General features: G+C 42.3%; 1 protein-coding gene across 2 annotated transcripts in view; it reads left to right on the forward strand.

The window, feature by feature from the left end:
• Window positions 1-9,855: 9,855 nt before the first annotated feature.
• LOC138447215 (C-C motif chemokine 3-like) overlaps window positions 9,856-14,853 on the forward strand; it is a 38,724-nt gene continuing 33,726 nt past the window's right edge. The window contains exon 1 of one of the 2 annotated variants that reach the window (XM_069602811.1): window positions 9,856-10,117. In XM_069602811.1, coding sequence (XP_069458912.1) covers window positions 10,051-10,117 — 67 coding nt within the window. In that variant the 5' untranslated portion in view covers window positions 9,856-10,050. The remainder of the gene's footprint in view (window positions 10,118-14,853) is intronic. The other variant, XM_069602810.1, reaches the window with a different exon arrangement.

The raw sequence follows: 14,853 nt of genomic DNA on the forward strand, positions 1-14,853 counted from the left end.
CGTGTGCAGAAGATGCAGCAAGGCCCAGGCAGCTGAGATTTATACGCTGCTGGACAGAGATCCTGGCCTGCGTTCAAGGCCACCATCAGCATTTAGGAAACTTGAAACTTGGACCTCTGCAGCTGGGCATACACACCAAGGAAACCAGAATGGAAAGAGACACATGTACCCCAATGTTCATCGCAGCACTGTTTATAATAGCCAGGGCATGGAAACAACCTAGATGTCCATCAGCAGATAAATGGATAAGAAAGCTGTGGTACATATACACAATGGAGTATTACTCAGCCGTTAAAAAGAATTCATTGGAATCACTTCTGATGAGATGGATGAAACTGGAGCCAATTATACAGAGTGAAGTAAGCCAGAAAGAAAAACACCAATACAGTATACTAACACATATATATGGAATTTAAGAAGATGGCAATGACGACCCTGTATGCAAGACAGGAAAAAAGACACAGATGTGTATAACGGACTTTTGGACTCAGAGGGAGAGGGAGAGGGTGGGATGATTTGGGAGAATGGCATTCTAACATGTATACTATCATGTAAGAATTGAATTGCCAGTCTATGTCTGACGCAGGATACAGCATGCTTGGGGCTGGTGCATGGGGATGACCCAGAGAGATGTTATGGGGAGGGAGGTGGGAGGGGGGTTCATGTTTGGAAATGCATGTAAGAATTAAAGATTTTAAAATTTAAAAAATAAAAAACTAAAAACAAACAAACAAAAAAAGAAACTTGGACCTCTGCCAAGCAGCTGATTTTTCTGGAAAAAAAAAAGAAAAAAAAAAAAAACCCTCACAAACTCTATGTGGTGTTGGGCAATGTTTGTTTTCCAAGCAAGTTCTTTGAGACATGGTTCTTACTGTAATTTAAAAAAAAATCTATCAGATGAGAAAGCAAGAAACGTGAGGGTGGGTGAAGAAGACAGTGATAGAAGATAGATGAATATAGATAGACAGATAGACAGATATATAGGAGCCATGCCGTGCCAAGTGGCTTCAGTTGTGAGCAGCTCTTTGCTGCCCCATGGACTGTAGCCTGCCAGGCTCCTCTGTCCATGGGATTCTCCAGGCGAGAATACTGGAGTGGATTGCCATTTTCTCCTCCAGGAGATCTTCCCAATGCAGGGATGGGAATCAGAGTCTCATGCACTGTAGGCAGATTCTTTAGCATATGAGCCACGATGGAAGCTCATAGATAGAAGAGGTAACTCAACAACCTCTGTGTGCAAAGTGCTTTCCTCTTTAAGCATCACAACTGAGGTACCACAAGGTTAAATAGCTTGCTTGAGGTTACAGAGCTACTAAATGGGGCTCAGACTCAGATATTATTGGCTTCATATTTCCTGACTCCTTTCCTATAACTCTCTGTCTCTACATCAGCACCTGGGTCTAAATATTGTATTGCATCGTATGATGCTGTTAAGGGACCCATCTTTCTCCTTCTTCCCTAAAGGTGGTGCTAAATATTTGTGCATCTGTATGCTTATAGATGTATGTGGATGTGGACTGATAGATGCATGAGAGTGCAGAAAGCTTCTGGAACAATAACCTCTCAAGTAGTACCAGCACTCCCTTCCTGTTAGGAATAACAGAGTGAGTTGGGGGATTTAGGTACTCAAGAGGTCTTTAGTGTCAACTGAAATAAGACTAAGGTAAGGAGAATACATTGACATATTACTTGTACAATTAACAATGAATGATGGAAGAAAGAAAAACTCCCTAAAATATGGAGACTAGATTGGAGAGTTGCAGGACTAGTGTCAGGAAGTGCTGTTCAGTTCAGTTCAGTCGCTCAGTTGTGGCCGACTCTTTGCGACCCCGTGAATCGCAGCACGCCAGGCCTCCCTGTCCATCACCAACTCCCGGAGTTCACTCAAACTCACTTCCATCGAGGCGGTGATGCCATCCAGCCATCTCATCCTCTGTCGTCCCCTTCTCCTCCTGCCCCCAATCCCTCCCAGCATCAGAGTCTTTTCCTATGAGTTAACTCTTCGCATGAGGTGGCCAAAGTACTGGAGTTTCAGCTTTAGCATCATTCCTTCCAAAGAAATTCCAGGGCTGATCTCCTTCAGAATGGACTGGTTGGATCTCCTTGCAGATCCAACTCTTGAGAAGACTCTCAAGAGTCTTCTCCAACACCACAGTTCAAAAGCATCAATTCTTTGGCACTCAGCCTTCTTCACAGTCCAACTCTCACATCCATACATGACCACTGGAAAAACCATAGCCTTGAAGTGCTGGTAGGAGGGTTTATTAAACATATCATATTGCAATATAGAGAAACATATCTATCCAATCTGTCTTCCATACCCCTGACTTTCCCTAAACTCTTTGATACTGTGTTTACCCTACAGGACTTAAGAATCCACCAATTAGTGCTCCTCGTGATGCTGGGAGAGAGACGAGCAGACCTGTCCCTGGATGCCAAGCCCTCTTCTGCAGTCTTGGTGCCACTGGAAGGCATTTACTCTCTCTTCTCACCTTCAAAAATTCAGAAGAAATAAAATTGGAATCCTTCTTGTGCAATCAGTGGAAAAAATAGCTGAGCCAAGTCTCATGCATAAACAAGTTTTGGCTCTCCCCTCTTGCCCCAGCTGTCCTGCACAGAAAGTACCATGGTGGGGTCAGAACTCCTCAGCTTTTGCTTTCTGTATCTGGGAAGATGAGACACAGGGGAGATGAAAACCCAGATGTTCATTCTAGTAAATCACGTGGTTATAAATCAGTGCAAACTCCTCTCTGCTTTCAATTTCTCTTTCTAACCCCTTTAATACTTTGAAGTACCCTCACTCTGATCTCTGTCAATAGCATCTATTGGCAAAACCTGCACTGTTGGAGACACTTATGGACTTTATGCTTCCCTGCACCAAAGTACCACCCAGCAGGGATGGGTTCCACCATAAATTCATGATCAACAGCTTCAACGATGCCCTGCAATTTTAGTACAATTTCAACACAAGCTCCCACTCTTCATAAAGTGAATTGAAGTAAAAGTCACTCAGTCATGTCCAACTCTTTGTTACCCCATGGACTATATAGTCCACGGAATTCTCCAGACCAGAATACTGGAGAGGGTAGCCTTTCCCTTCTCCAGGGGATCTTCCCAACCCAGGGATCAAATCCAGGTCTCCTGCATTGCAGGTGAATTGTTTACCAGCTGAGCCACAAGAGAAGCCCATTCTTTATCAGGATTATTGAAAATCTTGTCCATGCTTCTCAAACCTCAGTCTCTTCCAGTCCTTCATACTCAGAAGTTGACCTTGACTCCTCCTTTACAGGAAAAAAAATTTAACTACTAAATCAATTTCTTTAAGAGATATAGGACACTTAGTAGCAAAGTGCCTCTGTTAAGATACCTTTTGGTGAACAATTTTCCCACCCCTATAGGGTGGATTTCTGTGGGTTCTGTGGGTGCAGCACCAAACTGATCATGATCCCATGAATCTGATCTTGCCTTCTCCAAGAAGGTCCACATCTCATCCCTGGGGGTAAGGATGCCTTGGGCACTCTGAGTCCTAGAGTTAGTGGCTGTTCCTTGCATCTGCCACCCTCATACTCTTTAGAATTCTCTTTACTCCTGCTAGTCAATCCCTCAGTCAACAAGAGAGTCCAAAATGCAGTACTTGGGTGCAGTCTCAAAACCAATGATCTCGGTTTGTTTCCAAGGCAAACCATTCAACATCAGAGTAATCTAAGTCAATGCCTCAACTACTGATGCCAAAGAAGCTGATGTTGACCAGTTCTATGAAGACCTACAACACCTTCTAGAACTAACACCAAAAAAAAAAAAAATGTCCTTTTCATCACAGGAGATTGGAATGCAAAAGTAGGAAGTCAAGAGATACCTGGAATAACAGGCAAGTTTGGCCTTGGAGTACAAAATGAAGCAGGGCAAGGGCCAACAGTTTTGTCAAGAGACCATGATGATGATATCAAACACAATTTTCCAACAACACAAGAGATGACTCTATGTATGTACCTCACCAGATAGGTGGTCAACATGAAAATCAGATTGACTATCTTCTTTGTAGTCAAAGATGGAGAAACTCCACACAATCAATAAGTACAAGACCTGGAGCTAACTGTGGCTCAGATCATCATTTCCTTATTGCAAAATTCAGGCTTAACTTGAAGAAAGTAGGGAAAACCACTAGGCCATTCAGGTGTGATCTAAATTAAATCCCTTATGATATGCAGTAGAGGTGATGAATAGATTCAAAAGATTAGATCTGATAGACAGAGTGTCTGAAGAACTATGGACCAAGGTTCATAACATTATACAGGAGGCAGGGACCAAAACTGTCTCAAAGAAAAAGATGTACAAGAAGGTGGAGTGGTTGTCTGAGTAGGCTTTACAAATAGTTGAGGAAAGAAGAGAAGCGAAAGGCAAGGAAAAAAGGGAAAGACATACCCAACTAAATGTGAAGATCCAGAGAATAGCAAGGAGAGATAAGAAAGCCTTTTTAAGTGAATAATGCAAAGAAATAGAGGGAAAAAAATAGAATGGGAAAGACCAGAGATCTCTTCAAGAAATTGGAGATATCAAGGGAACATTTCATATAAGGGTGGCTACAACAAAGGGCAGAAAAGGTAAGGACCTAACAGAAGCAGAAGAGATTAAGAAGTGGTGGCAAAAATATTCAGAACAACTATACAAGAAAGGTCTTAATGACCCAGATAAACTCAATGTTGTGTTCACTCACCTAGAACCAAACATCCTACAGTGTGAAGTCAAGTGGGCCTTTGGAATTGCTACTACAAACAGAGCTAATGGAAGTGATGAAATTCCAGCTGAGCTATTTAAAATTCTAAAAGATGATGCTGTTAATGTGCTGTACTCAATATGTCAGCAAATTTGGAAAACTCAGCAGTGGCCACAACTGGAAAAGTTCAGTTTTCATTCCAATTCCAAATAAAGGCAATGTCAAAGACTATTCAAACTACCATACAATTTTTCTCATTTCAATGCTAACAAGGTTATGCTCAAAATCCTTCTAGCTAGGCTTTAGCAGGACATGAACTGAGAGCTTTCATATGTACAAGGTGGGTTTAGAAAGTGTAGAGGGACCAGAGATCAAGTTGTTGAAATTTATTGGACCATGGAGAAAGCAAGGAAATTCCAGAAAAACATCTACTTCTGCTTCATTTACTACACTAGGAAAACTGGAAAATTCTTTAAAGAGATGAAAGTATCAGACCACTTTACCTGTCTCATGAGAAACTTGTATGGGGCTCAAGAAGCAACAGTCAGAACGAGACATGGAACAACTAAATGACTGGCTCAAAATTGGGAAAGGTGCACATCAAGACTGTATATTGTCACCCTGCTTATTTAACTTATATGAAGAGTACAGCATGCAAAATGCTGGGCTGGATGAATCACAAGTTAGAATCAAGATTGCTGGGAGAAATATCAACAACCTCTGATATGCAGTTGATACCACTCTAATGGCAGAAAGTGAAGAGGAACTAAAAAGCCTCTTGACAAGGGTGAAATAGGAGAGTGAAAAAGCTGGCTTGAAATTCAATATTAAAAAGAAAACTAAAATCACGGCATCTAGTCCCACCACTTCATGGCAAATAGAAGGGGGAAAAGTGGAAACAGTGACATGTGTTATTTTCCTGGGCTCCAAAATCACTGTGTATGGTAACTGCAGCCAGGAAATTAAAAGATGCTTGCTCCTTGGAAGGAAGGCTATGATGAACCTAGACAGCATACCAAAAAGCAGACATATCACTGCCAAGAAAGGTTCATATAGTCAAATTCAGTTCAGTTGCTCAGTTGTGTCTGACTCTGTGACCCCGTGGACTGCAGCATGCCAGGCTTCCCTGTCCATCACCAACTCCCAGAGTTTACTCAAACTCATGTCCATCGAGTTGGTGATGCCGATGCATCCATCTCATCCTCTGTTGTCCCCTCCTCCTTCTGCCCTCAATCTTTCCCAGAATCAGGGTCTTTTCAAATGAGTCAGTTCTTTGCCTCAGGTGGCCAAAGTATTGGAGTTTCAGTTTCAGCATCAGTCCTTCCAATGAATATTCAGGACTGATTTCCTTTAGGATGGACTATGGTTTTTCCAGTAGTCATGTATGAATGTGAAAGTTGCACTATAAAGAACGCTAAGCACCAAAGAATTGATGCTTTCAAAATGTGGCATTAGAGAAGACTCTTGAGAGTCCTTTGGACTTCAAGGAGATCAAACTAGTCAATACTAAAACGTATCAACCCTGAATACTCGTTGGAAGGGCTGATGCTGAAGCTGAAGCTCCAATACTTTGGCCACCTGAGGGGAAGAGCTGACTCATTGGAAAAGACCCTGATGCTGGGAAAGATTGAGGGTAGAAAGAGAAGTGGGCAGCAAAGGGGGAGATGATTAGATAGCATCACTGACTCAACGGACATGAATTTGAGCAAACTCTTGGAGGGAGAAAGTGGAGGACAGAGGAGCCTAGCGTGTTGCAATCCATGGGGTCTCAAAGAGTTGGACACAACTTAACATCTGAACAACAACAAAGTAAATCCTTTGTTACTCTAATCCCTCTTACAGTTCATTTCAGTTCAGTTCAGTTCAGTCGCTCAGTCGTGTCCGACTCTTTGCAACCCCATGAATCGTAGCACGCCAGGCCTCCCTGTCCATCACCATCTCCCGGAGTTCACTCAGACTCATGTCCATCAAGTCCGTGATGCCATCCAGCCATCTCATCCTCGGTCGTCCCTTTCTCCTACTGCCCCCAATCCCTCCCAGCATCAGAGTCTTTTCCAATGAGTCAACTCTTCGCATGAGGTGGCCAAAGTACTGGAGTTTCAGCTTCAGCATCATTCCCTCCAAAGAAATCCCAGGGTTGATCTCCTTCTTTATATTAAAGTTACTCTATTCAAGTGACTGAATGGTCCCTTTCTCCTGGTTGAATCCAGATTGGCACCCTACCAAAGCTAACTCAAGAAGAACTAAATAACCTGATAGCCCTATATTTCTTAAAAAATTGTACCAGTAGCTTAAATGTTGTTGTTGTTGTTGTTTTCTGTAAAGGGGGAGGCAAGGACATCTGCCAAGTGTGAGGGACTGAAAGAGATTGATGTTTGAGAAACACAGACAAGATTTTCAATAGTCATTTGCAAGAGTGAGAGTTTGTATTGAAATTGTACTAAAATTGCAGGGCAAAGTTGAAGTCTTATATGAAGCTGTTGATCATGAATTTCTGGTGGAATCATCCCTGCTGTGTGGCACTTTGGTGCAGGGAATCATAAAGTCCATAGTTAGGGGTCTCCAACAGTGGGGTTTTTCCAGTAGGTGCTATTGACAGAGGCCAGAGTTAGGGTACTTCAAGGTAAAGACATTAGAAAGAGAAATAGAAAGCAGAGAAGAGTTTACATTGATTTCAACCACATGATTTACTAGAATGAACATCTGAGTTTTAATTCATCATCCCAGAGCCTTGTCTTCCCAGAGAAAGTGAAAGTTTGGACATTCTAACCCCACTGCGGTACATTCTGTGCAGGACAGCTGGGGCAGGGAAGGAAAGCCATAACTTGTTTACTCATGAGAGCTGGCTCAGATATTTTTTTGACTGATTGCACAAGAGGAATTCCAATGAAGCTGGGAAGAGTGAGTAAATGCCTTTCAGTGGCACCCAGACTGCAGAAAGAGGGCTGCCATTCAGGGACAGGTTTGTTCATCTCTCTCCCAGCAACGAAAGGAGCACCAGTTGATGGATTCATAAGTCCTGTAGGGTAAACACAGTATCAGAGTTTAGGGCAAGTCAGGAGTATGAGAGACAGATTGGGTAGATATGTTTCTCTATGTTGCAATATGATATGTTTAATAAGCCCTCCTAAGCTGAGTGCTGAAGAATTGATGCTTTTGAACTGTGGTGTTGGAGAAGACTCTTGAGAGTCCCTTGGACTGCAAGGACATCCAACCAGTCCATTCTAAAGGAGATCAGTCCTGGGTGTTCTTTGGAAGGACTGATGCTAAAGCTGAAACTCCAATACTTTGGCCACCTCATGCGAAGAGTTGACTCATTGGAAACGACCCTGATGCTGAGAGGGATTGGGGGCAGGAGGAGAAGGGGACGACAGAAGATGAGATGGCTGGATGGCATCACCGACTCGATGGACGTGAGTCTGAGTGAACTCCGGGAACTGAGCTGAACTGCACTTCCTGACCCTAGTTGTGCAACTCTTCAACCTAGTCTCCATATTTTAGGGAGTTTTTCTCTCTTTTATTATTAATTGTTAATTGCACAAGTGATATATGAATGTCTCTTCCTTACCTTAGTCTTATTTCAGTTGACATTAAAGACCTCTTGATTACCTAAAGCCCCCAACTCACTCAGTTATTCCTAAGAGGTAGTAAGTGGTATTACTACTTGAGAGGTTATTGTTTCAGAATTTTTCTGCTACATGCATATAGATGCACAAATATTTAGCACCACCTTAAGAAAGAGAGAGAACAAATGTGGTCCCTAACAGTATCATACAATGCAATACAATATTTAGACCCCTGTGCTGATACATAAACAGAACGTTACAGGAAAGGGGTCATGAAACATGAAGCCAATAATATCTGAGTTTGAATCCCATTTAGTAGCTTTGTAACCTCAAACAAAAGAGTTGGGGATACCAGACCACCTTACCTGTCTCCTGAGAAACCTGTATGCGGCTCAAGAAGCAACAGTCAGAACCAGACATGGATCAACTGCCTTATTCAAAATTGGGAAAAGAGTATGTTAAGGCTGTATATTATCACCCTACTTATTTAACTTATATGAGGAGTACATCATGAGAAATGCTGGGCTGAATGAGTCACAAACTGGAATCAAGATTGCTGGGAGAAATATCAACAACTTCAGATATGCAGATGATACCCCTCTAATGGCAAAAAGTGAAGAGAAACTAGAGAACTTCTTGATGAGGGTGAAAGAGGAGAGTGAAAAACTTGGCTTAAAACTCAACATTCAACCAGTTGAGTTTGGTTGGCAACCAGTCCCATGACTTCATGGCAAATACATGGGGAAAAAATGTAATCAGTGACAGGTTTTATTTTCTTGGGCTCCAAAATCACTGTGGATGGTGACTGCAGCCATGAAATTAAAGATACTAGCTCCTTGGAAGAAAAGCTATGACCAACCTAGACAGCATATTAAAAAGCAGAGACGTCACTTTGCCAACAAAGTTCATCTAATCATAACTTTGGTTTTTCCAGTAGTCATGTACAGATGTGAGAGTTGGACCATAAAGAAGATTGATGCGTTGGAATCGTGACACTGGAGAAGACTCTTGAGAGTCCATTGGATTGCAAGGAGATCAAACCAGTCAATCCTAAAGGAAATCAACCCTGAATATTCATTGGAAGGACTGATGCTGAAGCAGAAGCTCCAATATTTTGGCCGCTTGACACAATAAGCAGACTCACTGGAAAAGACCCTGATGCTGGGAAAGACTGAGGACAGGAAGAGATAGGGGGGACAGATGATGAGATGGTTGGATGGCATCACTGACTCAATGGACACGAATCTGAGCATACTCCAGGAGACAGTGAAGGACAGGGAAACCTGGTGTGCTGCAGTCCATGGGGTCACAAAGAACTGGACACAGCTTAGTGACTGAACAACCTCAAGCCAGCTATTTAATCTTGTCATACGTCAGTCGTGATGCTTAAAGAGGAAAGCATTTTGCACACAGAGGTTGTTGAGTTACCTCTTCTATATATCATCTATCTATCTTCTCTTCTCTCATTGTCTTTCCCTTTCTCCCTCTCTTACTTTCTCTCTCTCATCTGATATATTTATTTATTACTAAGGAGATATAGTCCCCTTGTCTCAAAAGCTGGTTTGGAAAACAAACATTGCCCAGCGCCACAAAGTTGGTGAGTTTATTTTTTCCCAGAAAAGTTCACTGTTTGACAAAGTCCAGTATTCAAGTTACCTAAGTGTTGACGGTGGCCATGAACTCTGGCCCAGCCCTCAGTTTAGGAGGGTATAAATCTCAGCTGCTTGGGTCTTGCTCTATCATCAGCACAGAAAGGCCTCAACTAGCAACATGAAGTTGGGTGGCCTCTTCCTCCTGGCCAGTCTCCTCACCCTCAACACAAGGCTCCAAGCAATGGGTAAGTCTCGTCCCACCCTCAGAACAAGAGAGTCCGGAAGTGGGAAATCTAGGACTATTCTGCGCAGTCTAAAGAGGGGGTGGAGCAGGGATGGGTAAACATGGAGAACAGTCCACATGAGGAGACCCTGAGGCACACTTTAATTTTCCCCACAAGTTCCCATGCCAGCATCCCTCTGTGTCTGCTGACCTCCTCTCTCCCTTTCTCCAAAGGCCAATCTCTCCATTTGCACTGCCCTCACCTCCCCCTCTGTCTCTGCTTCATCAGCTTCTAGGTCTCTCCCCAGTGTTTCTAACCCTCTTCTCTCCATTTGATTCTACCTGCAAGCATATAAATTCCTGTATTGTTGAGACAACATTTTTCTGAACCTTCTTCTGTCTTCTCTTTCTCCTCAACCACTGACCCCTGAGCCCGTCCAATATATCTTCAACCACCACCATTACAGTCACCACTGATACCAACCCCCCCCCACCCCCACCCTACACTCCACTCTCCAAGGACACCAATACCTTCTTGGTTGACAATCTAATAATTTTTCTCAGTTGTCAGTCTCCTTGGTATCTCTGCAGAACTGACATTGTTCAGGATCTTTTCAGTCCGAAACTCTCTCTTTGCTCTCTGATGGCGTCTCTCTTTGCTCTTCCTTTCCTGTGCCTTTGGTTTTCTTTTTTTCTACCAACACTGCCCCCCCCCACCCCCAATCTTATAGACTCCCAGTCAAACATGATTTCTCTGGTTGCCTTTCTCCTGCCTTGAGCTCAGTCACTAAGTCAACCAGCGAGAGTTCCAATCCCACTCTTTGAGACTCCATGGACTGTAGCCCACCACGCTCCTCTGTCCATGGGATTTTCCAGGCAAGAATACTGGAGTGGGGTGCCATTTCCCCCTCCAGTGGATCTTCCCAACCTAAGGATCAAACCCATGTCTCCTGCATCGGCAGGTGGATTCTTCACTACTGCGCCATCTGAGAAGCCTGCTCCTCCCACTCTGATGCAATCAATGACGAGTCTTTGTGAAATCTTCTTTCGCAACTTCTCGTACAGCCTTTCCAAACTGACCTGTACCACCCTAGTTACATACCTGGACCCTTGCAATACTCTTGGAACTCTCTCTCATCCAAAACATGTATTGTGTATTGAATTCCAGCCAACTCCATGCATGAATGTGACTGTTCTTCCCAAAGTGCAGCTCTAATCAGGTGGCTGATTTCCTCAAAATGCAAATGTGTGCTCTTATGTGACGACCTCCCCAACTCCTGCCTGTGGAAATCTCCTTAATCCTTGAAAGCCCCACTGTACTGGCTATTTCCACCATAAACATAATGAACATACTCATTCCTTCTAGATTAAGGCAGTAGTTCTCAAACTTTAATATGACAGGAATCATCCAAGGAGCCTGTTAAATTGCAGATTGTGATTCAGGTCTGGAGTGGGGCCCAAGATTACGAATTCTTAACAAGCTTCACGGTGATGCTAATAACTCTGGCCAACAGACCACATTTTAAGTAGAAGAGACTCTGCCAGCATTTTTGAATCACCCAAAAAAGCTTGTTAAAAGAGACCAATGCCAACATCCTCTGCTCAGGCTCTTTGAGGTCTCTAGCATTCTCTGTGTGGGGTGTGTGTGCTTACTGAGATAAAATTTACTATTTTAAGGTGTACCACTCAGTGGTTTTGGTATATTCACATTGTTGGGCAGCCATCACGGTCATCTAGCTGTAGCTCATTTTCATCACCCCCAAAAGAGATCCCATACCATTATCCAACTCCCTGTTCTGAACTTCCCCCACCCCTGACAACCTCCAATCCACTTTCCATCTCTAAGCATTTTTCTATTCTAGATATTTCACGTAAAGGAAGTCATTTGATAATGTGATCTTTTGTGTCTGGCTTCTTTCACTATTTTCAAGGTTCATTTAAGTTGTAGCATCTATCAGTACTCCACTCTTTTTCATGGCTGGATTGTGTGGATCTGCCAGATATGATTTATACATTCATCACTTGATGGACACTTGGGTTATTTCTACTTTCTGGCTAGTATGAAGTTAATGCTGCTATGAGTGTTTGTGTGCAAATTTTTATGTGAACATATTTTCAATTCTCTAGGGTAAAATTGCTAGGAGAGGACAAAAAATTGCTAGGAGTGGACGTAGTCACATAGCAAGTCTATTTTTAATTCTTCTGAGGAGCTGCCAAGCTGTTTTTCACAAAGCCTGCACCAATTTAACTGCGATCAACCAGCGAGAGTTCTGATTGCTCCCATATCCTTGCCAACACTTGTTGACAGCTGACATTTGATTATAGCCATCATAGCGATTGTGAAGTGGTATCCCATCATAGTTTCAATTCACATTTCCCCAGTGACTAATGATGTTGGACACTTTTTCATGTGCTTAATGATAATTTGCATATGATGTATTCAAGAAATAGCTATTCAACTCCTCCTTTTGCAAGATAAAAGTGTTTGTCCTTTTCTTGCTGAGTTGTAGGAATTCATGATATATTCTGGATATTAGACTGTTATTAGATATATGATTTGCAAATATTTTCTCCTATTCTATGATTTGTCCTTTCATTTACTCAATAGTGTTCTTTAATGGACAGAAGTCATTAATCTAATTTTATTTTATTTGTTTATTAATTTTTTTGAAGCAAAGGTGTTTTAATCAACATGGTGTGGGCATATATATTGTCTTACAAGGTAGTTATTCTCGCAAAGATAAAGATTAAAATTCCAGACTTACAAAACATAGGTGATCCATATTAAAGAGAGAGAGAATTGTCAACAATCACTTTTACCCTATGGTTCACAAGAAGGAGGAGGGTACTTATCACCATATAGAAACACTAATGAAGGAAATGCCTGGATTCTTCAGCCCCTGGGAGAGACTTGTCTCTCCTCTTAATTCCTGAGTATTCAGGAATTAATAAGGAGCAGAGAATTCCTGACAGATCCACACAGCACACAGGAAGCCTCCTGTTAAATGCTTCCTGACAATTCCCCCTATTTTATTATATTTGTAAAAAAGGTCTTGACCAAATGAGTTTGGTTAGTATTAACCAACCTTATAGAAAGGTGATGGTAAACAACAAATATAATTATCAAGACAATCACCAAAGTTTCAGTTCCAGACCCAATACTGTGGGTAATGCTTTGAAACCATCCTCGTGGGTCTAGCCTGGATAATTTGTTCAGCTAAAGTTTCCAAATTAGGGGAAGAGGGCAGATTTTTAGAAAAAGTTTTAAAGATTTTCTTTTGTAGTAATTGTACATTCAGAGAGGCATTATCATGTATATTTTGTAAATGAAATTTGATTTGTTCCCAGTTGTAGGCACTATGATTGAATTGAACAGGAATAACACAAAATTGAGTAGCTTAAAGAAATAGAGGAGTTAAGACAAGTATATAGTTTGCAATTAATACAAGTTACAGAACATAAAAGTCTTATTAAATTGTAAATTTTCTATGGCTATAACAAAAGGAAGTAGGACACAGGCCTGTATAAAATATGACTGATTATAGTGAAAGAAATAGTTACTATGACTACGACTGGTCCCTATGAAATGTCCAGTCCAAGTCCCAAGTTCTTCTGTGCTCTGGTATTTGCAGCAAGTTTCCAAATGTCCCATTGTTCAGGCCCACTCTGTTTATCAAGGACGATCCTAGGACAAGGTGGGGCTAATCCACAGTCAAGCCACTCAAGAAGTCCTTTGTCATAGTAATATTCCATTGTAGTGTCAGTGACCTTCCATATCACACAGTGTTGTTAATATCCTCTGAGCAGTCAGATAACCACATACCATGGGGTCCCCAATCAACAATTGTATGATTAGCCACAAACATTGATTTTCTTGATTTGGTTTGACATTTGTCCCAATGAATGGGAATATAAGTAAAGTTTTTATAAGTAAACCCTTTGCATAATGTTCTTTGTTCTTTCCCTAACTTCCTAACTCTTTCCCTAAAGTCTCAGTAGTATAAACATGGTTTACAGACAAAGAAAGGGCAGTCCAATAATTCCAAGCAATGTCTGAAAGTCTTCTTTTGGAGGCAGGATGAAAGCCCAAGTTTGTTGGCTGACGTTTATGCACAATTTTGCTGGGCTGTGCACAAGGAAAGGACTTCATAGCCTAAAGACATGTTAATTCGTTTTCTTTCCTCCCCAGGGTGTGAGGGCTCCTTCAGAGAAGGCATATATGGAGAGTCATTAGTTGAAATGATTGGTCCTCTCTTTGTCCATTGACCACCGGCCTCAATAGGCCCTTGAGGTCACTCCCTCCGATCTGCCAAGTGTACCAGGCTCCTGTTGAGATCCTTTAATGGACCGGAACCTCGTGGTCTGGAGTTGACCGATAAGAAAGTAAAGGAGAGAGAGAGAGGCTGATATTCCTTGGTTTACGTAGAAAGCCAATAAAGCCCCTGCATGGGGCTTGCTCTGTTCACGGAGGCCTCAGGCGCCCTCTCGCTGGGGTGAAGGCGCAGGGCACCTTCTTGAGAGGGTCTTAGAAGCCCAGGCAGGAAATTGGACTCAGAGAGCCTCTGCACTCCAGAGGATCAGCCTGAAAGAGAGAGGGAGAGAGAGAGAGGGGGAGGGAGAGAGAGGGAGGGAGAGAGCCATTAATTTTATGAAGTGCAATTTCTTTACTCTTTTGTTGCTTGAGTTTTGGGTGTCATTTTTAAGAAATCATTGCCCAATTCAAGGTCACAAAGATTCACACCGATGGTTCCTTGTAAG

Source organism: Ovis canadensis, chromosome 11 (assembly GCF_042477335.2).
Source record: "Ovis canadensis isolate MfBH-ARS-UI-01 breed Bighorn chromosome 11, ARS-UI_OviCan_v2, whole genome shotgun sequence".
Classification (NCBI taxonomy): Eukaryota; Metazoa; Chordata; class Mammalia; order Artiodactyla; family Bovidae; genus Ovis; species Ovis canadensis.